The 21,852-nt window shown below is 39.6% G+C and overlaps 2 protein-coding genes across 3 annotated transcripts in view; one reads left to right on the top strand and one right to left on the bottom strand.

The window, feature by feature from the left end:
- Window positions 1-402: 402 nt before the first annotated feature.
- Window positions 403-19,709, bottom strand: LOC131192943 (betaine--homocysteine S-methyltransferase 1-like). Of its 2 annotated transcripts, XM_058172571.1 has the most exons (8): window positions 19,564-19,709; window positions 14,615-14,747; window positions 8,994-9,112; window positions 5,095-5,286; window positions 3,614-3,761; window positions 3,026-3,208; window positions 1,932-2,160; window positions 403-1,600 (listed from the first exon to the last, which is right to left on the bottom strand). In XM_058172571.1, exons 1-8 carry the CDS (start codon window positions 19,597-19,599, stop codon window positions 1,414-1,416), a joined length of 1,227 nt encoding a protein of 408 aa, XP_058028554.1. In that variant the 5' UTR covers window positions 19,600-19,709; the 3' UTR covers window positions 403-1,413. The 2 variants fall into 2 exon arrangements, with proteins under 2 accessions (XP_058028554.1, XP_058028555.1); XM_058172572.1 differs by lacking the exon at window positions 5,095-5,286.
- A 1,072-nt stretch (window positions 19,710-20,781) lies between these two features.
- Window positions 20,782-21,852, top strand: part of DMGDH (dimethylglycine dehydrogenase) — a 44,086-nt gene continuing 43,015 nt past the window's right edge. The window contains exon 1 of the mRNA XM_058172534.1: window positions 20,782-20,958. Coding sequence (XP_058028517.1) covers window positions 20,849-20,958 — 110 coding nt within the window. The 5' untranslated portion in view covers window positions 20,782-20,848. The remainder of the gene's footprint in view (window positions 20,959-21,852) is intronic.

The following is a 21,852-nucleotide window of genomic DNA, read 5'->3' as shown; positions in this document are numbered from 1 at the left end:
ATACATCAGTAACCCCCAACCTTATTTATTTCTGGAGCTGTTCCATTTCTTTACTGACTTGACAATTCTTTATTCTTATTTGCCAGACATACCCGAGTGTCTTTGTCATGCAGAAAAAGTGTGCAAAATATACATGATGCAATGAATAAACAAGATCATCTCAAGCACTTATTGTTAGTTACATTACAGTTTAGTTGAAACTCTCCTGTTGCTAGGAATTACAGCACTGTTCTCTGTAGTGTTGTACTGTATTACAATTGAGTTACTCAGTAACAGCCTTAGCAAAATAGTTAACTATGGTGTGGACTAACAAGTACACATTTTATTTTAGTTTAACCAAATCTAAACATTCTTAATTATTTTTGCCCAGAAAAGCTAATAAGGAAGGAGTACAACTGGCAATAATTTTTATTAATTTTATTTGTCCATCTCAGAAGAGTGAACTGCTTTAACTATAAACATATAATTTTAAGAACTTCTAAATCAAGAATAGTATTTGTACATCTGCCCTAAAATACAGTATAGGAATCCTCTGCCAAACAAGAAAACAGCACCGAAGTTTAATATGGCTCCGCTTAAATGTAAATCAAACAAGTAAGTTTAAAAAATCATTATTGTAGGAATAAGTTTTCCTATTTGGCTTCATGAATGGGCAACATATATTTAATCTGTCAGAGGATGGTTGACTGAAAACATCAGAGACTGAAAACATACCTGTTTTTAGTACCTTGGTATTTTGCTAAACATTGCTCCACATAAAAGTCCCACCCCCAAAAACTATGTTAGCAACCCAGCTGAAGCTAAATTGTATCTAACCTAAAATGCACTCATACTTTGCCTACAATCTAAATCCAGGCTTTGGGAAGGAAATGTAACTGAATGCAGTGTGACTTAAAAGCACAAATCTGGAGCTAGCACTTGCCATTGAAGAAATAATCCTTTTATATAATGGAATTTTTACTAAGGTTCCACAAGCATGACTCATCTATGGAACCCTTGGCAGAAATGGCCAAAGCTGGGTACTGGTGGGGTGGTGGTATGTCAGAGTAATCAGGAATCTACATGACTGTGTTGTGCTTCTATGGAAGTCTCAAAACTACAACACTGGAACCAAAGGAAAGATGATCACAATTTGGCCTTATACAGTTTCTAATTGCAGTGAGCCAGCCAGCATAGTTTAAAAAACCTTTACTAGCTTAGCTAGAGTGTCTTATCTGCTTTCTTTCATTTGGACGGTCCTACGGTATTTAATAAAATTATTTCAATAGGATCAAAGATGAGGAATCTTTTCTGTCTGTATAACCATGTGGGGAAAAAGTAGATAATGTTTGAGGTCTATGAATTACATTTGCCTGTATCATCTCTTCATTTAATAATGATTGTAATTTTATCGCTATTAAATTGCTGCTAATTTTAAGGTACAGTTTTGAATTTGAATGTTTGTTTCTTGAAAAGCTCTTTCAGCTGTTGTTCAGTTGTTGCGTCTTTCTGCTGTATCAGATCGCTCTTGGTTACTTCCCAATCATCTGGCTTTGACAGTGAGGGACAATATGGCCGACCTGAAGCAGGTAACACATTCTCCCAGTACTCTTTTCTAGCCCTAAATACAAACAAACAAAGCCAATTAGCGATAGTTTTCTGTGGGGCATCTCTTAATAATGGGTTCCACAATAGGACAGGTGTCTGGAACAAATGACCTCAAAACTTTCAGTTTATCAACTGGATGGCTGCAGAGAGATAATATATGGGCTGGCTCTATTGAGTTTTCAATATCTGAGCTGCAAAAATCCAGGCAACCACTGGATGGTAGCAGAGAGATAATTTTAACCACCACATCATTTAGCAACAAAATTTCTAATCCCAATTGGAAGTTGAAGAGTAACTATATTTTAAATCAATTATTTTATTACCAAAATTAAAAGTACACTTACCTAGCTCTAACCCACGGTTTAGTATGCATACTCAAATCACTCCCCCAGCTACCATGTTTTTCAGATGCACGGGGTAAAAAACCCTTTTCTGGGGCCAGCTCCTCAGCAATTGCTCTGATATGATATGGTTCAAATCCACAGCATCCGCCAATATATCTGATCCCTAAATTGTAAGCTTCTCTTGCATATTTGTGAACATCCCATCGGGTTAAAATTCTTGGCTCCAAAGCTGTAATGATATAAATTTTTAAATATTCACTGTAATATTCAGTTAATATTATATACCGAGCCAATAAAATTTTAGCATTATCCTCAGGATGTTTCCTTTGACCTCCACGAACCAAGTTAGGTAATTATGCATTTATTTACTTCTACTTTAGCTTCTAAAAAATTTCCAGACATTATCATGAGGGGCTCCAACTTTGGGAATGATCTCCTGCCACAAGGTTGACCAAATCTTAAAATTACTTAAAATCACTTTGAGGAGTTGCCTTCTATTTACAAACTACTGGTAACAATCCTTTCCACTCAGCTTTTGGTTTCTCTAAGTTTAATGCTGCAGGGTCCCCCACCCCAATTTAATAGCATTTTTGTACTCTTTTCATCAATCCCTATATTTATTAAATACAGGCCCAACATCCCCAGGGAAAATTCAAAATATACTTTAACTGGAAGAGTTGTGGAAATAGCTAATTCAACTGGTTTCCATCCTTGGGCAAATTCAAATAATGTAAACTCCCTCATTTCCCCCTACTACCATCCAAACATCCAAAACTACCATCCAAGCGTATTTTAATGTACCTGTGCCAGTTCTAGTTAAAGTATATGTGAAGTAATAATCACTATCTAATCTAAATTATACATACTTGCACCTTAAGTTACTCTTGAAAAATTTCTTTATTTTGGTTTAAGTTATTCAATATTTACTTGCATTCTAAGCAAGACAGTGTAGATTTCATTTCAGACCAACCATATGCAAATCTTCTCTAAAATTATGTGTGCAGTTTTAATCCCAGAATATATGTGATTTTAATATTTTTGCACTATTTTTCTCCTACCTTGATAACCACAAAAAAAGAGCAATGAAATCTTACCAAAAGGAAACTCTGGTAGATCAATGAAACCCTGCTTCCCACAATCAGGGGTATGAAAAGCAAGTGGCTGTGCCATCAGGTGTGCTTTTAGTTTTGCAGTTGCCAAACCTTCCTTCATGAGTTTTATAGTTCTAAGACAAGTAGTTGGATCAAAGTGGCAGTTTACTCCAACAATAGAAGCTCCTAAGAAACAAGAAACAACATTTTCTGTAATACTTTTCAGGATCAGGATTTTTAAACATAATGCCCAGCATTCACTTCTTTTAATATTTTGTAAAACTAACTGCACTTTAAAGATGCATGAATGAAATCACCTTAAAAATGGTAAGAATCTATATTTCTGTCATGATGAAAACCACTAAAAAGCCCCCAAAAATTGAGAAATAGAAGCACAATGTTTTTCTTTAACTCTTTTAATTCTTGGATAGAAATATCAGAACATAGGCTACCTTGGAAAGTGGGAAAAGTGTCCCAGAAGGCAACAGCAAATCGCTTCTATATTATTGCCAATAAAATTATATGGATACATCCATGAAATTGCCAGAATTGAAACTTGAATCAAAATTGATAATGAAAGTAACATCTTACCAGCAGTAACAAGTCGAACAGCACATTCTCCTGGTGGTACACCATCCATGTCTCCTTCTGGGCCAATGCACAGAGTAACTGCAACTGGCAATCCAGATTCTTTTAAAGTTTCAACTGCCCATGTGGCTTCTTCAACATGTTCAAAATACTAGCAACAATTTACAAAAAGAATTTACAAAACAAGTTGAGGAACATTTTTTAATTGGAAAAAAAATGCAATATGTCAAGATAAAAATAAGAAGCCAAGTTGTTTTTAAAGAATAGCTCCAGATATTTACAAATAGTCCTTGACTTATGATCACAATTCAGTCCAAAATTTCCATTACTAAGCAAAACCATTGTTAAGTAAGTTTGCCCCATGTCACAAAACATTTCTTGCCACAGGTGTTAAATGAATCATTGCAGCTGTTAAAGTTAGTAACACGTTTTTGTAAAGTGAATCTGGCTTCCCATTGACTATTTTTGTCAGAGGCACAAAAAGTGATCACATGACCATGAGGATGCTACAATGGTCATAAGTGTGAAAAACAGTCATAAGTCACTTTTCAGTGCCGTTGTAACTTCAAACGGTCACTTAATAGTTGTAAGTCAAGGGCTACCTGAATTGTCTATGACAATTTGCCACAGTTCACCATGTCGCCATGACCAACCTGCCACGGCCAACTCACCATAGCCAACTAGCTGCAGGACAAAAGTTGTACTAATATGAAAGAAATGGTAGAATAGAATCATTAAAGAAAGGAGGCAAAAGGAGGGACAGAATGAAATGTGAATGGCAAAAATTAAAATAATTTGTATTTATTTTAAATAATTAAATAAAATTGTTAAATTGTCCCACAACAAATTGTCTTGCAGTGAGCTGGCCGTGGTGATTTCGCCCACTGCAAGTTGGCTGTGATGAGGTGGCTGTGGCGAGTTGGCCGTGGTGAGTTGGTCACAGTCAGTTTTCTACAGCAAGTTGGTTGTGGCAAGTTGTTCCTTTCCCACCCATACTACCAAAGATATCTTTAACCATATAGTAACTTAGTTAAATCTTAGAACTACTCGTGATTTTTCTTAATTCAGCGTGACAACTTTCTAACCACTTCGATTCAATGCTTTAGTTTGAGGCCTGGGTTACCATGCCAAAGGAAGGATGTAAATATATCCATATATGTATGTGGGTTTGTTTGTCTGTGCATGTATCATATTATCAAGAAAGGTCTTAGAATTTAAAATAGAACTGAGGTAAAATACAATTCAACTAGGAGATGTACAGACTTTGCACAAATTAAAGCTTTCTTGTGCAATAAAGCTTTGCCAAGTCTCTTCCTCACTGCAATCCTATTTGCCTCGTCTGTCCTTATGTCATTAAGAGTACAAATAAAATAAAGATAGTAATAGATTCTGATGCTCCAAAGCATTGATATTTCCATTACAAAGCAACAAAGTCTTTGTCCCCAGATAAGCAATACTTATCATTTGTCAGTAAATTTATTTACCTCTGCAATCAAGAAATCCACCTCTTTTTTGATAAAAACTTGCAACTGCTTTCGAAAGATTGCTTTCACTTCAGTTTTACTCTTGCTGCTTAAGTATGAAGGTGTTTGACTAACACCTCCAGCCACCAAAGCATCACCTTCTTGAGCAACTTCTTTCGCAATGTCACAAGCAGCTTCATTTATTTTCTGGCCCTAATGGTATGAAAAGATGGAAGTGCTAATTTTTATTATCATTATTTAAATATGCATGCTGCGCAACTCCCAGTGACTGTTAGTGGTTTACAAGTGTTTGAAAACATGGAAACAAGGCATTAAAAACAAGAAACAAAAAAAGAGTAGATGGCAGAATTACAAACCTGGTGGAAACAAACAAAAAACAACCTAGATTAAAAGAAGGCTTCAGTTATCCTTCTCAAAGGCCTGGGTAAAGAGCTAAGTCTTCAGGCCTCTTCAAAACAGGGTATTAAATAATATACATAATATTGTAAGAAAAAAATAAAATAAATATTACACAGTTATATTACAAGGTTGACTCAGCCTTCCATCCTTTATAAGGTAGGTAAAATGAGGACCCAGATTGTTGGGTGGGGCAATAAGTTGACTTTGTAAATATACAAATAGAATGAGACTATTGCCTTACACACTGTAAGCCGCCCTGAGTCTTCGGAGAAGGGCGGGATATAAATGTAAATAAATAAAAAAAAAACCAGTTAAAGTATTGTGCATTTTATCAGCCAACAATTCCACAAAATCACAAAGTCAAGTGTTAACTGGCATACTTTTATACATCAGAATGGATCAACACTTCGATCATTTCCAGTTTCTTTTTTTAATTATTATTTTATTTTTATTGCATTTTTCTCTTTACATATCTCTATTACATATTTAACAGATCTGTGACATTATTCATACAACTAGAATCAATATTCAATACATTGTATACATTCTATTTCTAAACGTTCTATTCCTCTATGTACATTTCCATTCCTTATTTCTATTATCTATCCATTTATACCATTTCTCTCATACCACAATATTCTGAGACATCCTTTCCCTTTAGCTCTAGTGTGAGTTTATCCATTTCCACGCAGTCAAATATTTTTTGAATTACTAATCCCTCTGGTGGTATACTATCTTTCTTTCAATATTGCGCAAAAGCAATCCTTGTTCCTGTCCAGCTTTTGAAGATAATGAGGGGCAGTAGGGGGGTTGAGAGCAGTAGTCGTCCATAACAGTTCCAGTTCCTCATGTGGTCCATCGGAAAAATTATCTACCCCTGGTTCAGACATATGTAGATCTCATTATACATCCTAATATCCATGAGAGTTCCTTTCATCAGTTTCTCCTATGTCAGAGTTCAATAAGTGTCTACTTGAATGGGAGACAATATTTAAAAAAAATAAAATTAAAAGCCATACTACCTGAGATCTTGTGAATTTTAGGCCATTTTAATTTTATGTTTTGTAAGGCACTCATTCAAAAACTTTAACAACATGATTTCAAATATAATTAACGGCCAATTCAAAACCTTTGGAGAATAGAAAGGTGCCAGAACAATGTTAGTGTGGATGCCAGTCAAGCCTTTCTGGCAAGGGAGTTCCGTAAGTGGAGTGCCACCACAAAAAAAAGCCATTCTCTCCCTTGTAAGAGACCCAACTTACCCTCTTTTGGTGAGGGCACCTGTAGGAGAACTTATTCAATTTTTAAACTCCAGGTAGATATATAAATGAGAAGGGATTCTTTTCAGGTAATCTGTCCTTAAGCTGTTAGGGCATTAAAAGTCAAAACCTGCACTCTGAATTAGATCTAGAAAGAGACCAGCAACTAGTGTAGATGGCAAAAAAATTGGCAGGAGAATGTTTGCATTGCCAAATCTCAGTGAACAATCTAGCAATAGCAATAGCACTTAAACTTATATACCACTTTACAGCCCTCTCTAAGTGGTTTACTGAGTCAGCATATTGCCCCCAACAATCTGCTCCTCATTTTACCGACCTAGGAAAGATGCAAGGCTGAGTCAACTTTGAGCCTGGTTAGTTTCGAACTGCCAAGCTGCTAGCAGCCAGTGATCAGCAGAAGTAGCCTGCAGTACTGTACTCTAACCACTGCGCCACTGCGGCTTCTCTATTTTGAAATTTACAGTAAGGTAGAAAATGCAAGGGAGGCTGAGATCTCTATGTGGTAGGCTGTACTAGTAGTAGTATGATAGAAAGCAGCTAGTAAGAGTGCAAAGAAGAGCAACAAAGATGATATGGAGACTGGAGGCTAAAACATAAAGAACGATTGCTGGAATTGGGTATGTCTAGTTTAATGAAAAGAAAGCCTAGGGTGGCATAATAGCAGTATACCAATATCTCAGGGATTGCAACAAAGAAGAGGGAGTCAAGTTATTCTCCAAAGCACCTGAGAGGCAGGATAAGACGCTATGGATGGAAACTAATCAAGGACAGAAGCAACCTAGAACTAAGAAGAAATTTCTTGACTATTAGAACAATTAATCAGTGAAACAACTTGCTTCCAGAAGTTGTGAATGCTCCAAAACTATAAATTTTTAAGAAGAGATTGGACAACCATTTGCCTGAAATGGTATAGGGTTTCCTGCCTGAGCAGATGGTTGGACTAGAACAGGGGTCTCCAACCTTGGCAACTTTAAGACTTGTGGACTTCAACTCCCAGAATCCCTCAGCCAGCAAAGCCTGCCAAGGTTGGAGACCCCTGGACTAGAAGACCTCCAAGCTCCCTTCCAACTCTGTTATTCTATTCTATTGAGCTGCAGATTGTATAACAGTTACCAATGGGAATAGCAACCTCACAGAAGATATGATTTTGGTATTCCACCAGATTGATATTGCCCAGAGCAACCCTATTCCAAAGAACAGAAAGACAAGCCTTGTTTCAACCATGGGGTTTGGAATGTTGGAGCCAATGAAGTATGGTAATTAGTTTTTTGTCTCAGTAGCTGAACATATATTTATTTTGGGTTTTTTGCATTTTTAATTATTGTTAGCTGCCCAGAATCATTTGTTTGATATAGGTGGCCATATAAATAATTAAGTAAACAATAAGTACATGTTGAAAAACCACATACTAGATATTATATACATACATGTTTATAATATGGTATCTAAATGATTTTGAAGCATTAATGTTTGAAGTTCTTACTGCATGTTTGGTATAGTTACACACTATAAAACAAGTAGAGAAGAATTAAGCACTTTATCTAGACTCATCTCATTATAAAGAAAATGTGCCCAACCATTTGTTCTTTTTAACAGTTAATGTTAAAGCATTCCTGAAACTGGGAAAATGTAAAAAAAAATCTAGGCTACTAAGTTTTGTTTAACATTAAGTGTTAGTGTTGTTAAATATTGATTTAACAATAGATACAAGTAGTATTTACAACTTACGACCATTTGTTTAACATTCATTCTAAGTCAGGTGCTGAAAAAAGTTTCTGATGGCCATTTTTTGCACTTTGAATTTAAAACTGCACTGTGATGTGATCACAATTTGGATGCCTGGCAAATGCCATGCATTTACGAGCACTGCAGTGTCCTGTGGTCATTTGATTGCCATTTGTTGCCTTCAAAAGGGGGCTTCCAACAAGCAAAGTCAGTGGGGGAAGCCAGGTTCATTTAACAACTGTGTGGTTTGCTTAATGACCACAGTGGTTCACTGAATGACCATGACAAAAAGGTTGTAAAATTGGGTGTGGTTCATTTAACAACTGCATTGCTTAGAGATAAAAGTTCTGGTTCCAATTGTGATCCTAAGTCGAAGACTACCTGAATACTTTTGCTTAAACTATAGCAACACAAAAGAATCAAGATTAAATGCACGTTTTTTAAACTCTACTTACTTGTCAAAATGACTAATAAAAAGTGGTTGAAACTACTTACAGAAAATTTATCAGCTGCATAGTTTCCTCTGTTCTCTAATTTATCATCACTGGCATAAAAGCTGAATGTCTGTAAAACATTTGCTCCAGCCCTGAGGAATTCTCGATGAAGCTGACGAACTACAAAATATTGAAGCAAAGTCAAGAGTTAAACATACTGTTAGCACTATACCAGCAGCAAACTTTTAACAACCATATTGCCTCTATGATTCTATGTCCCGTTTTGTGTCCGAAGTATCTTGATTTAATGTTTTTAAATGACTCAACATTATTCTGTTACTATATTTAAAAAGTCATAAATAACTTGTTTATAAAAATTATTACTTTAGCTCATAGAAATCTTGCACATCACAGCTTGTAAATGGTACATGATGAATTATTATTAAATTATTCCAGATGTAAGTCCACACAGATACACAAGACATTTAAATTAGGAGGAACGCTAGGGTCACTTCACAGATGTTGATTTGGGCAAACAGTGTTTCTAACTTTCTTTTCCCTGCTTAAAAAAACAGTGATTTATGTGATTTATATCAATTTGAAAAACCTCTACATGCACAAGGTTAAAAATAATATCTAATTAAAAACCTTCACAAAGGCTCCATGAACTCATGAGAAAGGGATAGATTAACACCTTAAAAATTATTGCAGTTTACAAAGGTTTGCTAGTGTGCCAATCAGCTGCATGATGACTAGCAGGGTGGCACCAGCAATGCACCTAGCAGTGACCATGAAACAGCATATCTTTGAGGCAGAAGTGACTATGAAAATCTGTGCAGTGACTGCAGATCCTTCCTGGTGGCAGCAATATTTGGCAGCAGTGAGTTAGTTGTTTTTTTTTTAAATCCCAGCACGCTGCCTAAGGCTGATGGGTGGGCTCATAAAGCCCATAAGCTGGATGTTACGCAGGCTTTGCCTCCACTATATTATATAAATAAGGCATTGTGTTCACTAATTGTGTTTTCAGGTAGAGTTTTACATGTAATATAGTCATTATTATATACTAATTATCAAGACAGTATCCAATTTCAGGTAGCAACGTTCAACATTACTATTTCATGGATCCCCTATTTTTTGAAATGGAAGGGAGGAATAGTACATGCATAAATAGAATTTCAGTAAAAGTGGTATTTATGAAGAAGTATCTCCTGAGCAAATTAAAATGTTAATTCCAAAAAATAGATTTCCAGAACATTTTCCTAAAGTTTACAACAAGCTTAAGATAGCTTTTGTCAGTGTATCTCACTCACAAAATGTTTATTGCTTTTTAAAAAAAATATTTTATTTTAGTAAGTCTGAGTAAAATATGGGAAACAAAATTAATGGTAAAGAATAATAGCATCACCCTTGATTTCACTTCAAGACCTGGCAGGGACAATTTTGCCTCTGGCTATTAACGCACGCGAACAACTGCTTTAAATTTATTTATTTATTTATTTATTTTTCATATTTATATACCGCCCTATCTCCCTAGGGACTCAGGGCGGTTTACAGGCAAGTAAAACATATAAATACAGACTAAAATAACAATTAAAAAACTTATTCTAATAAGCCAAATTATTAAAAACAATATAAATGATAAAAACCCATTAAAAACCAACAAATTTAAAATCTAATCCAGTCCTGCGCAGATGAATAAGTATGTTTTAAGCTCGCGACGGAAGGTTCGGAGGTCCGGAAGTTGACGAAGTCCTGGAGGGAGTTCGTTCCAGAGGGCGGGAGCCCCCACAGAGAAGGCCCTTCCTCTGGGTGTCGCCAGACGACACTGTCTCGCTGACGGCACCCTGAGGAGTCCCTCTCTGTGAGAGCGCACGGGTCGGTGAGAGGTATTCAGTAGCAGTAGGCGGTCCCGTAAATAGCCCGGCCCTATGCCATGGAGCGCTTTGAAGATGGTCACCAAAACCTTGAAGCGCACCCGGAAGGCCACAGGTAGCCAGTGCAGTCTGCGCAGGATAGGTGTCACACGGGAGCCACGAGGGGCTCCCTCTATCACCCGCGCAGCCGCATTCTGGACTAACTGAAGCCTCCGGATGCCCCTCAAGGGGAGCCCCATGTAGAGAGCATTGCAGTAATCCAGACGAGATGTCACGAGGGTGTGAGTGACTGTGCATAAGGCATCCCGGTCTAGAAAGGGGCGCAACTGGCGTACCAGGCGAACCTGGTGGAAAGCTCTCCTGGAGACGGCCGTCAAGTGATCTTCAAAAGACAGCCGTTCATCCAGGAGAACGCCCAAGTTGCGCACCCTCTCCATCGGGGCCAATGACTCGCTCCCAACAGTCAGCCGTGGACTCAGCTGACTGTACCGGGATGCCGGCATCCACAGCCACTCTGTCTTGGAGGGATTGAGCTTGAGCCTGTTTCTCCCCATCCAGACCCGTACGGCTTCCAAACACCGGGACAGCACTTCAATGGCTTCGTTGGGGTGGCCCGGTGTGGAAAAGTACAGCTGGGTGTCATCCGCGTACAGCTGGTACCTCACACTGAAACCACTGATGATCTCACCCAGCGGCTTCATATAGATGTTGAACAGAAGGGGCGAGAGAATCGACCCCTGCGGCACCCCACAAGTGAGGCGCCCCGGGGTCGACCTCTGCCCCCCCGTCAACACCGTCTGCGACCGGTCGGAGAGATAGGAGGAGAACCACCGATAAACGGTGCCTCTCACTCCCAATCCCTCCAACCGGCGCAGCAGGATACCATGGTCGATGGTATCAAAAGCCGCTGAGAGGTCTAATAGGACCAGGGCAGAGGAACAACCCCTATCCCTGGCCCTCCAAAGATCATCCACCAATGCGACCAAAGCCGTCTCAGTGCTGTAACCGGGCCGGAAACCGGACTGGAACGGGTCTAGATAGACAGTTTCATCCAGGTGCAGGGGAAACTGATATGCCACCATACTCTCTACAACCTTCGCCGCGAAGCGAAGGTTGGAGACCGGACGATAATTACCTAAAACAGCCGGGTCCAGGGAAGGCTTCTTGAGGAGGGGCCTCACCACCGCCTCTTTCAAGGCGGCCGCAAAGACCCCCTCCAACAAGGAAGCGCTCGTAATCGCCTGGAGCCAGCCTCGTGTCACCTCCTGAGTGGCCAGCACCAACCAGGAGGGGCACGGGTCCAGTAAACACGTGGTGGCATTCAATCTACCCAACAGCCTGTCCATGTCCTCGGGAGCCACAGGGTCAAACTCATCCCAGACAATATTACCAAGACCGCCCTCAGACGCCCCGTCTGAATTGCCGCAATTTTGGTCCAGACCGTCCCGAAGCTGAACAATTTTATCGTATAAACTCAATGTAAATCGTTCTAAACTTGACTGTAAAAAATATGATTTCTGAGTTGTCAAAGTCTGGAATGCCCTACCTGATTCAGTTGTCTCAACTACAGATTTTCACCGTTTCAGTCACAAATTGACTTCTGTGGACCTTACTTCATACTTAAGTGGTCAGTAGAGGGTGTGTGCATAAGTGCAGTAATGTGCCTATCATCCCTGGCATTGTATTTTTATTCTCGTATTCTTGTTCTCGTTTTTGTTTGAAAATTCCAATAAATAAATAAAATAAATAAAGAGTTATTAATCTCAATTTACTATCTCTAGATACACAAATGTTCAAACTCAGTTGCAATGATGCAAGAATGGAAAAGAGTATCACACCCATGCTTATCAGCTTCTGGAATACATCTGCTTGGCAGTATTTGGCCACCAAAAGTTAGGCTATATGGGCTTTTGACATGATCCAGCAGAACTCTCTGGATGTTCTTAAAAAGAAGAATGATTTTGCCAATGATCTGGGGTGCAGGGTTGTTGAAAATTACTGAAACATATAACACTTCTGACAGCATAAACCAGGGGTGTCAAACTCAACTTCACTGTGGGCCGCATCAGGGTTGTGTTTGACCTCGGGGGGGTGGGCATGGTCAGCTTGACATCACTCGTGTTGGAGGCACCTGTGGAGCCTGAGTGCTCTGCCAGCGAAAATGGGCTTGCGAGCTCTGTTTTTGGCTGGGATGGCCTCCTGCAACCTTCTGCTAGTGAAAACAGAGTTTGGGGAAGAGAGTTCCCTTTTCATTGGCAGAGACACCATAAACTGGTCCTTCGATGTTTCCAGGGCAGCCCCGCGAGCCAGATCTAAGCACCCCATGGGCTGGATCCGGCCTGCAGGCCTTGAGTTTTACATTCTTAGCATAAAGCATAGAGGGTACTTAAGAAACTACTGAATTCAAGTACTGTATTTCTGCTGGTGGTAATGGCAGTGTAATGAAAAACTATTCTCCCCTCTCCTTTTTCTCTTTATAATCCAGTATACTATGTTATAAAAGGAGGAGAGAGGAACAATGCTGTGTTTAAATGCTGTAGGCAAGTGTTTTTTTAAAATGCAGTCAGAGGACCTCTGGGGGTCCCCCAAGACATTCTTAGGGGTCCATGAAATTAAAATTATTTACCAGATATTGAAGATATTTGCAAAAATGTAAAATAATGACACTCTTCCATTATTATTATTTATTTGTTAAAACTTGTCAGTTTTTTTCCATGAAAAATATTTATGCTAATATCTAATGGATTTAATATTGTAATTAAATATTCTATGAATGCATTAATTTTAATTTGGTAAATATTGATACATATAACTCTTACAAACACAGTGTCTTTTGGGGTCCTCTATTATTTTTAAAAGTGGGAAGGGGTCATGAGAATAAAAAGTTTAAGAAACACTGCTATAGTTTAAACATGATGGTAATTTTATTTAGCCTATTGTTAAAGTATCTCTGAAATTGGGAAAACATAAAAATCTGGAAGACTGCACATTTAACAGTAAAGCCATTTTTTTTGTTTAATCATAATCACAAAATTAGTTATACATAAAAACAGGAAATATAAATAGAACTATTTTCAGTAGTACACACAGAATGTGGCAAACGGTATTTACCTAATTATGATTGAATAACTGAAAGAAGTTAAGCTGAATTAGTAACACAAATGTTAAGTGAATCTAGCTTCCCCATTGCCTTTGCTTGTCAGATGGCCACAAAAGATGGTCACATGACCCCGGGATACCGCAACCATCATGAGTCAGTTTTCAAATATCCAAATGTAAATCACGTGACCATGGGGATGCTGCAACAGTCATGAGTGTGAAAAATGGTCATGTCACTTTTTTCACTGTTGTTGTAACTGAACAGTCACTAAATGAACTGTTAGGACTACCTATAACTAATTTTAACTGGACTGGAGCAATATGTTTATTCTACAACTAGAACACTATCCAATTCAGAATATTCAATTTAGATTTAGAATAGAATAGAGCTGGAAGGGACCATCTAAGAGGTCTTCTAATCCAGCCCCCTGCTCAAGCGGGAGAACCTATACAATCTCAGAGAAGTGACTGTCTAGTCTCTTCTTAAAAACCTCCAGTGATGGAGTACCCACGATTTCTGGAGGCAAGCTGTTCCACTGGTTAATTGTCCTTACTGTTCGGAAGTTTCTCCTTAATTCCAGGTGCTTCTCTCTTTGATCAGTTTCTAACCATTATTTCTTGTCCTGCCCTCTGGTACTTTGGAGAATAATTTTACCCCCTCTTCTTTGTGGCAGCTCCTCAAACTGATGAATACATAAATATACATTACCTGCTTCAGGGTTTTCCACTGTAGCTTCAGGAGTCCAAGGTCCAGCTTTTACATAACCTCTCTTTTCGAGAGCAATGACAAATCCTCCATCACCAATCACAATTTCTCCAGCATCTAGCCGTTCTAAAATACCCTAAAATGACAATAATGCATTAAAAAAGAATGTGAACCTGATGGCAGCACTGAAGCACAGGTAGCCATCACTTAACAACTATTCGTAGTGATGGTGGACCTTTCAAAGCAAGCAGCTTTAAAAGAATGAATCTGCTTTGCTGAGTTACTCCACAAAACCCAAATGTTTCCTTCTCGTGCTGAATAGAAAAGCCTGAATTTTGTAACCTGACATGGGTCTGCTGACAATGAAGTTACTTTCTCCAGTATCAGCTCAGCTTTCACAATATATGCTCCTTCCCAGCCTCCTAAATTTTGCACATCTTCAATAGGTAAGCAATAAATTTTGAGGGGTGGAACAGGTATGTTTGGAATTGGGGGCGGGGGGGGGAGGCAAGGCAGGCCAAGTGCTTTAGGAATCCAGTATGTTGGGGGGGGGGGATAGGTGGGCATGCTGCAGCAGCTCTCTAAATTTAAGAATTCTACATAAGGAAAAATGATTGGGTGGCTTCTGTAGAATTCTTCACTTTGAAAGAGGGTTATATATAGCTTTTTTGGGGGGTTGTGTTGTGTTTGAATGGTATTATTGATCTGTCATACAATGTCATATTGATCTGTCATAGGGCCTCTGGTGGCTCAACAGGCTAATGCAGCCTGTTATTAACAGCAACTGCTTGCAATATTGCAGGTTCAAGTCCCACCAGGCCCAAGGTTGACTCAGCCTTCCATTCTTTATAAGGTAGGTAAAATGAGGACCCAGATTGTTGGGGGGCAATAAGTTGACTTTGTATATAGTATACAAAATGGATGAAGACTATTGCCTGACATAGTGTAAGCCGCCCTGAGTCTTTGGAGAAGGGCGGGATATAAATGCAAATAAAATAAATTAAAAAATAAAATAAAATACCTCCAGGATTACCTGTGTAATCATAAATCAAGGACTATTGTATTATCAAACAATAGTATACATTTGCTATATAGACAAACTAATTCATATAGTAACTAATATATGAAAGCCAATTTAGTATAGTGGTTAAGGTGTTTGCCTAGAAACCAGGAGATTGTGAGTTCTAGTCCCACCCTGGGCATGAAAAACAAACTGGGTGACTTTCCGCCAGTCACAGCCCAATGCACTTCATAGCAATGGCACTATAGACTTATATACCGCTTCACAGTGCTTTTACAGCCCTCTTTAAGTGGTTTACAGAGTCAGCATATTGCCCCCAACAATCTGAGTCCTCATTTTACTCACCTTGGAAGGATGGAAGGATGGTTCAACCTTGAGCCTGGTGAGATTAGATCTGCCAAATTGCAGGCAGCTGGCAGACAGCAGAAGTAGCCTGCAGTAGCGCATTCTAACCACTGTGCCACCATGGCACATAGAGTTGTGGGAAAAATAGGAGGAGGATTTGTTGCCACTTTGAGTTGTATATTTTTTTTAAAAAGGCAGGATAAAAATCTAAAGAAATTTATATTCCTCTCCAACCAGTCCTTGGATTATTATCACCAAAGCAGAGGTTATCAGATTCTAATAATTATTAAGTATTGACATATTTAGTATTTTTATGAACAGGCTTGTTAAATAGGAAATATCTACTAATATCGTTCCAACATATTCATTTAAATCTCTCTTTGTGCTTCAGTCACCTATTGGGTATCAACTGCCATGAGCATAGTTGCCAGTTCTACAGTGGATGGAATTCAGCCGGTTTGGGCCTATTTGGGAAAACTGGTTGTTAAATTGCTGGCTGGCCCCTTCCCGCTCCTTCCAGCAGTACCCACGCACCCCATTTTGGCTCCCAGGTAAGTGCAGGGAGGATTACTAGGCCCAAAATGGGGCACCAGGGGAGTACAGTGTGCCCCCCCCAGCCTGTTTTTGCTCCCAAAGGCTGCAGGGAGGCCTACTAGGCCCATAAGGGGTCAGGGGTGTGTGGTGTGGCTCACCATGGCCCATTTTTGCTCCCAAGGGGCAGCAGGAGGCCAAGTGCTGCCTGTCACACCCCCTGGCCATGCCCATCATGGCCACCCCCACCCAGCAGGTCATTAAGGCAGAGAACCGGTTGTTAAATTATTTGAATCCCACCATTGCAATTGCATACTTTTTATATCTTATTTATCATCTTCAGTGCATGGACACAAAAGCTAAGAAACCCACTAGGTTTCTAGTTCAAAGGCATTTTTGGAAGAGAACTCTACTACTCTATAGCAAAAACTAAAGAAACTATAGGAAAATTTGTCTTTTTAATGTACTTTTTACTCCGTTTGGCAATATACAATTCCAGAATATTTAGAGAAGACTTTAACTGTCAACATACGGAGTCAGAATTTAAATTTGTTCTTGACTTACAACCGCTGTAGTGTTCAGTAAGAAATATTTACCATGTCTGTAAAAATGTATGAGTAGAATTAGATATAAAAGAAAGAGGAATCAGACTGCAAACAACTGATTACATGATTTCAGAGTTTATCCTAACTCTGGTATCAGCTTCCTAACCAAAGAAAGTGGTTGGTACAGAATAACTTTGCCTAATACGATTACTGGAACTCTGGTGAGTGTTAACGTCTTGTAAAGATTCTTGGAATTTTCCAAGTCATAATTTGAGGAACTATTCCAGTACAAACATACTTACTACCCTGTCTGCCAAACATTGTGAGTTCTAAAGGGAGAAATCCTTTATTCTGTGTGCAGAAAGAGACCAGAACAGATGGATTGTTTACAAATTTTCTTTAACTAGATGTAAAAAGACAGAGGAACTTATCCAAAGCTATATACTGAATCAGACAAGGGTACATACAGGTCATGAATATCTACCCTACAGTAGGGTCCCCAACCTTGATCCGTGGACTAGCACCGGCTGCAGCATGCCAGAAACTGGTCTGCGCAAACAAGCAAAGCCCCATCCCTGGCCGGATAGCTCAGGCTGGTAATAGCCTGTTATTAAGAACACCGAAGCCTGCAATTATTGCAGGTTCGAGCCCGGCCCAAGGTTGACTCAGCCTTCCATCCTTTATAAGGTAGGTAAAATGAGGACCCAGATTGTTGGGGGGGCAATAAGTTGACTTTGTAAAAAAAAAATATACAAATAGAATGAGACTATTGCCTTATACACTGTAAGCCGCCCTGAGTCTTCGGAGAAGGGCGGGGTATAAATGTAAACAAAAAAAAAAAAAAAAAAAAAAAAAATCCATGGGATATAGGCAGTATGCAAAACCATGCTACCTCCAGTCCATGGAAAAACCTCTTTCCACAGAACCAGTCATTGGTTTCCAAAAGATTGGGGGCCACTGCTCTACAGAAATGGATTTCAGCTAGGGGTCTCTTTCAACTCTTCCTGAAGGTACTATCATGATCATCAGTAGGCTGAAATTGCTTCTTGGTGTTTTTCCTAGTCAGTAAGAGAAGTGTCTGGTCTGCTTTCTGAAGTTATATTTTCCTAAAATGTTTTATATTGAACTATTCTCAAAGGAATGGCAAAATACCATTGAGATTATTTAGCCCTCTATATCATCCTCATAAGTTATGACAGCTGTCCTGTTACTTTTCATAGCTGCAGAAATTTGCTGTTTACTATCAGATTCAAATGTTCTTGAATTTGCCTCTACACACACACCTTTTAGCTTCTTTTTCCAGAGGATTACTTGATCAGATTAAACTTATAAAACTCTGGTTCACAAATGAAAATAGTATGTATTGGATCTCACTCTAACACCATGGAAATACATTAATCAAAAAGTGACCAAATAATTTCAATTATATATGATGAAATTAACTATTCTGATGAAGAAAGTAAGAATCACATGGAAAACTTGTGAAGCAACAGGATTTTTCATGAAGAATCTCTCTTAATACTAATTGTTAACCCTCTGGTTTTATTAACTTTCAACTTATCTAAATTTTGCTGATGATTCCCACTACTCTTACAAAAATTTGTGTTTTTTGTACTATTAAAAGTTTCATTGATTTTATCAAATAATCCTTCTATGTTTTCTTCAGTGACTTTCATTTAAATTTATCACTTCACAAAGAGTAATCACCTTTTATCAGAGTCAGTCCTTTAGCTTATATAACTTTTCTTATAAGTTCTACTCATAATAGAAAAAATATTAATTTTTATTTACATGTTGTGTGGTTTTAAAGCAGTCAACAATGCATCTCCTCTCTAAAAGGAGAAAAATTCCAATTTTTGCATTTACAAATATGTATTTCAGTATATAGAAATTGTGACTCAGCTGTCAATCTTGACTGAACCAGCTTTATCCGGAATCCTGATTGTCCCACAATGGGACTGCTATGTCATAAATCTGTGGATGCATAAATTAGAACTAGGGAAAGTGTATATAACTATCTTTTCCCAAATGCAGGAAATACAATTGGGCAGCTATTTCTGCCATCAATTAAAATCAGCCCACATTAACTTCTATAAATATTATACAAGAAAACGTTATATGCATCACAAAATATATATAAAAAAAATCAGGACAAAGAATATCGGAACAAGGTTTATGTACCCCCGGTTGTTTTATGCTACAGATCTAACCGTAGCAGTAATCTTGCAGTGAAAGAGCCAAGTGAGAAAAAATAGTTGGCATTCATTTGCCTCAACTCGTGGTTGATAATTTCCTCTTCTAACCAGTCGAAACCATTCCTCGCCACCGCTTCTATTCTTCTAATTTCCAGAAGTTTGCAAGAGCCTCCCAACGGGCCTCGCAGGAGAGGAATAATACTTTGTTTATTACGATGCAACCTCGCCAACCGAGAGGGGCGCTTTCCTTGCTTTTCGTTCCCCGCAAAAGAGAATAGAGAAAATGCGTCCCGAACGGCCACTTGTCCTTTTTACCTTCTTTGCTTTAGAGCTCCCTCCAATAGGTGCCATGACGAAGTATTCCCGCTCGCCGCAGCCGGGCCACAACTCTCCCTTAACAAAACAGGATAAGCACAACCCGCCAACCTCGCATTTTATAGGCTGGAGGCTGAGGTGGGCGGATTCGGAGCCCGGGGCGGATTGGGAGAGGCCTGAAGGTTCTTTTACTGACCCGGCGATTTCGGTACTCCCCTTTCTGATCTCCAGCCGCCACGATCATCTACACCTCGACTGCGAGGCGCCCGTCTCTCACGACTGAATAAAGCCGCTTCTTTGCACACGCATACCCAGATTGTGTATCTAAGAACTAAGCAAAAATGGAAGGGCCGTTTTGGAGCAGCCGCTCCTAAATCTTAATATTTTTGGAACGCGTTGACCACAGCTCCCATCATTCGCAACTAGCCCCCTTCGTCCCCAGACGACGAAGGCCCCCAGGGCCTTGGGAAATGTACTCCCAACTTTCGGATGATGCCAGATGGGGAAAAGGGGTATTAAGGCATTTCTTCCACCGAAAGACCGTGATGTGACGTGCTATGACGTCCACCCCTGACTCGTACATGGACACGTGTGTGTGTGCACGTGTGTACGTTTTGGTGGAGGTACAGATCCCGCTAGCGTCCTTATGTTTCTCCGTACCCTGCTTAAGCAGCCCACGTGTACTATTATCGGGATTTTAAAACCGCGCGCCTATTAGTAGACTTAGAATAACTTTATTATCACTTTGAATATACACTAACACTAGTAAAAAAAAAAAAGACTGAAGATTTAGTTAGTCTGTTTTGGCTGCAATCTTTTTCTCTAAACTCATGGAAAGGCAATTTAAATTGTTTTTCTAACCCAGCCAGTAACCAACGCATCGGGCTCCCAATGGCAAACCCAATCGGGTATGTATACAGTTGTCACAGTAAATATCAGAAGATCCCAAGATTGCCGCTGCATTTCTAAGATAGCCCTATTCCCCCTCCCCTCCTTCTGCCCCTCTCCTCCCCCACGATTTCCCTCTGCAACCACTTGGACGGAGCCCCAGGAGTGTCGGGGGACGAGACTATTCGGACACTGTCTCCTCCCTCCCAGGAGGGTCGTTAAGGAGGCTGATTCCGCCTATCGCCTGCGACGGGCGGTTCCGATCCTCTCAGCTTAGGCTGCCAACTAAGGAACTCAAAGTTTACTCAAGTGCTCGGTTTGAAAGGGAGATCGGGGGGGGGGGATTTGGTGCTCGTTGCCATCCACTACTTGTACTAGTGTCTTCGTGGGGGAAGCTATGCTCCGAGGAACGCGGAGATTGCTGTCAGTAAAACTGCGAGCTAAACAGCCCGCCTTTCTCCTATCTTCTTCTCGAGGTTTTGCTTGCAGCCCGACCACTGACAGGTGGTGAGTCCGGCTTCAGCTCTACCATGTATTGTTGGCGGGGTATATTTTTGCGTCTCTTTTTCAGGCAGTACAAGGGCGAGGGGAGTCTACAAATATAGTTTTGGCCTCTGCATGGGCATTGTAGTGTGCCGCGTAGTTTGCGCAGATACCTACCCCGCCTCGCTCCTGTAGGCTGTTCTTAGAATGAGGCGGTACACAGCTTTTAAATCCCCCATTCCTAGATATTCCAGGACATTAAAATAACTTAAATGTTACAATATTGATAGACACAGGAAGGGGGAATTGCATGTGTGTTACTTTTGCCCACAGTCTAGATCAGGGGTCTCCAACCTTGGCAATTTTAAGTCTGGAGGACCTCAACTCCCAGAATTGCCCAGCAAGCTTTGCTGGCTGGGGAATTCTAGGAGTTGACGTCCACCAGGCTTAAAGTTGCCAAGGTTGGAGACCCATGGTCTAGATAACCACAAGCCCGGTATTTATTTGCATTTTATTCTACCCTTCCTCCAAAGATATTGGAGGGGCAACTGCATTTTTCTTTAATTTTCAAACAAAAAGTCACTCAAGAGGCTTTGTGGCCAAGCACACAGTTGAATTAACCTGTCCCTGATCTAATGACAGGATTGCTAACTCCATAATATTTAGGCGTGTATAGATTTCATTTTCATTCCTAATGCATGCCTGGTTGGATCTTTAAAAAAAATGTGGCTAATGATGCCAGTCAAAGACACATTGCAGTTATTTCACCTTTTATTTTTCAGTGGATTTTTATTATTGTAGAAAAAATGGACAAGCAGAAAATATAGACCGATGAATTGAATGTGATGAAATTTAGATATTCAGTTAAATGACAAAATAATTGCACAATGAATGGTATAACTGAAATATCCTTGAATT

This window comes from Ahaetulla prasina, chromosome 2, assembly GCF_028640845.1.
Source record: "Ahaetulla prasina isolate Xishuangbanna chromosome 2, ASM2864084v1, whole genome shotgun sequence".
Classification (NCBI taxonomy): Eukaryota; Metazoa; Chordata; class Lepidosauria; order Squamata; family Colubridae; genus Ahaetulla; species Ahaetulla prasina.
Note: the sequence above shows the minus strand (reverse complement) of the source record. Positions and strands in the feature narration are given on the sequence as shown.

Bases quoted from the DNA above. Each gene is read 5' to 3' on its own strand.
- LOC131192943 (XM_058172571.1), bottom strand. From the start codon at position 19,599: ATGGCACCTATTGGAGGGAGCTCTAAAGCAAAGAAG. The intron at 3,762-5,094 runs GTAAATAAATTT...AATTGTTGCTAG, and splicing joins TGGATTTCTTGATTGCAGAG to TATTTTGAACATGTTGAAGA. The intron at 2,161-3,025 runs GTAAGATTTCAT...ATATCATTACAG, and splicing joins TCTACCAGAGTTTCCTTTTG to CTTTGGAGCCAAGAATTTTA.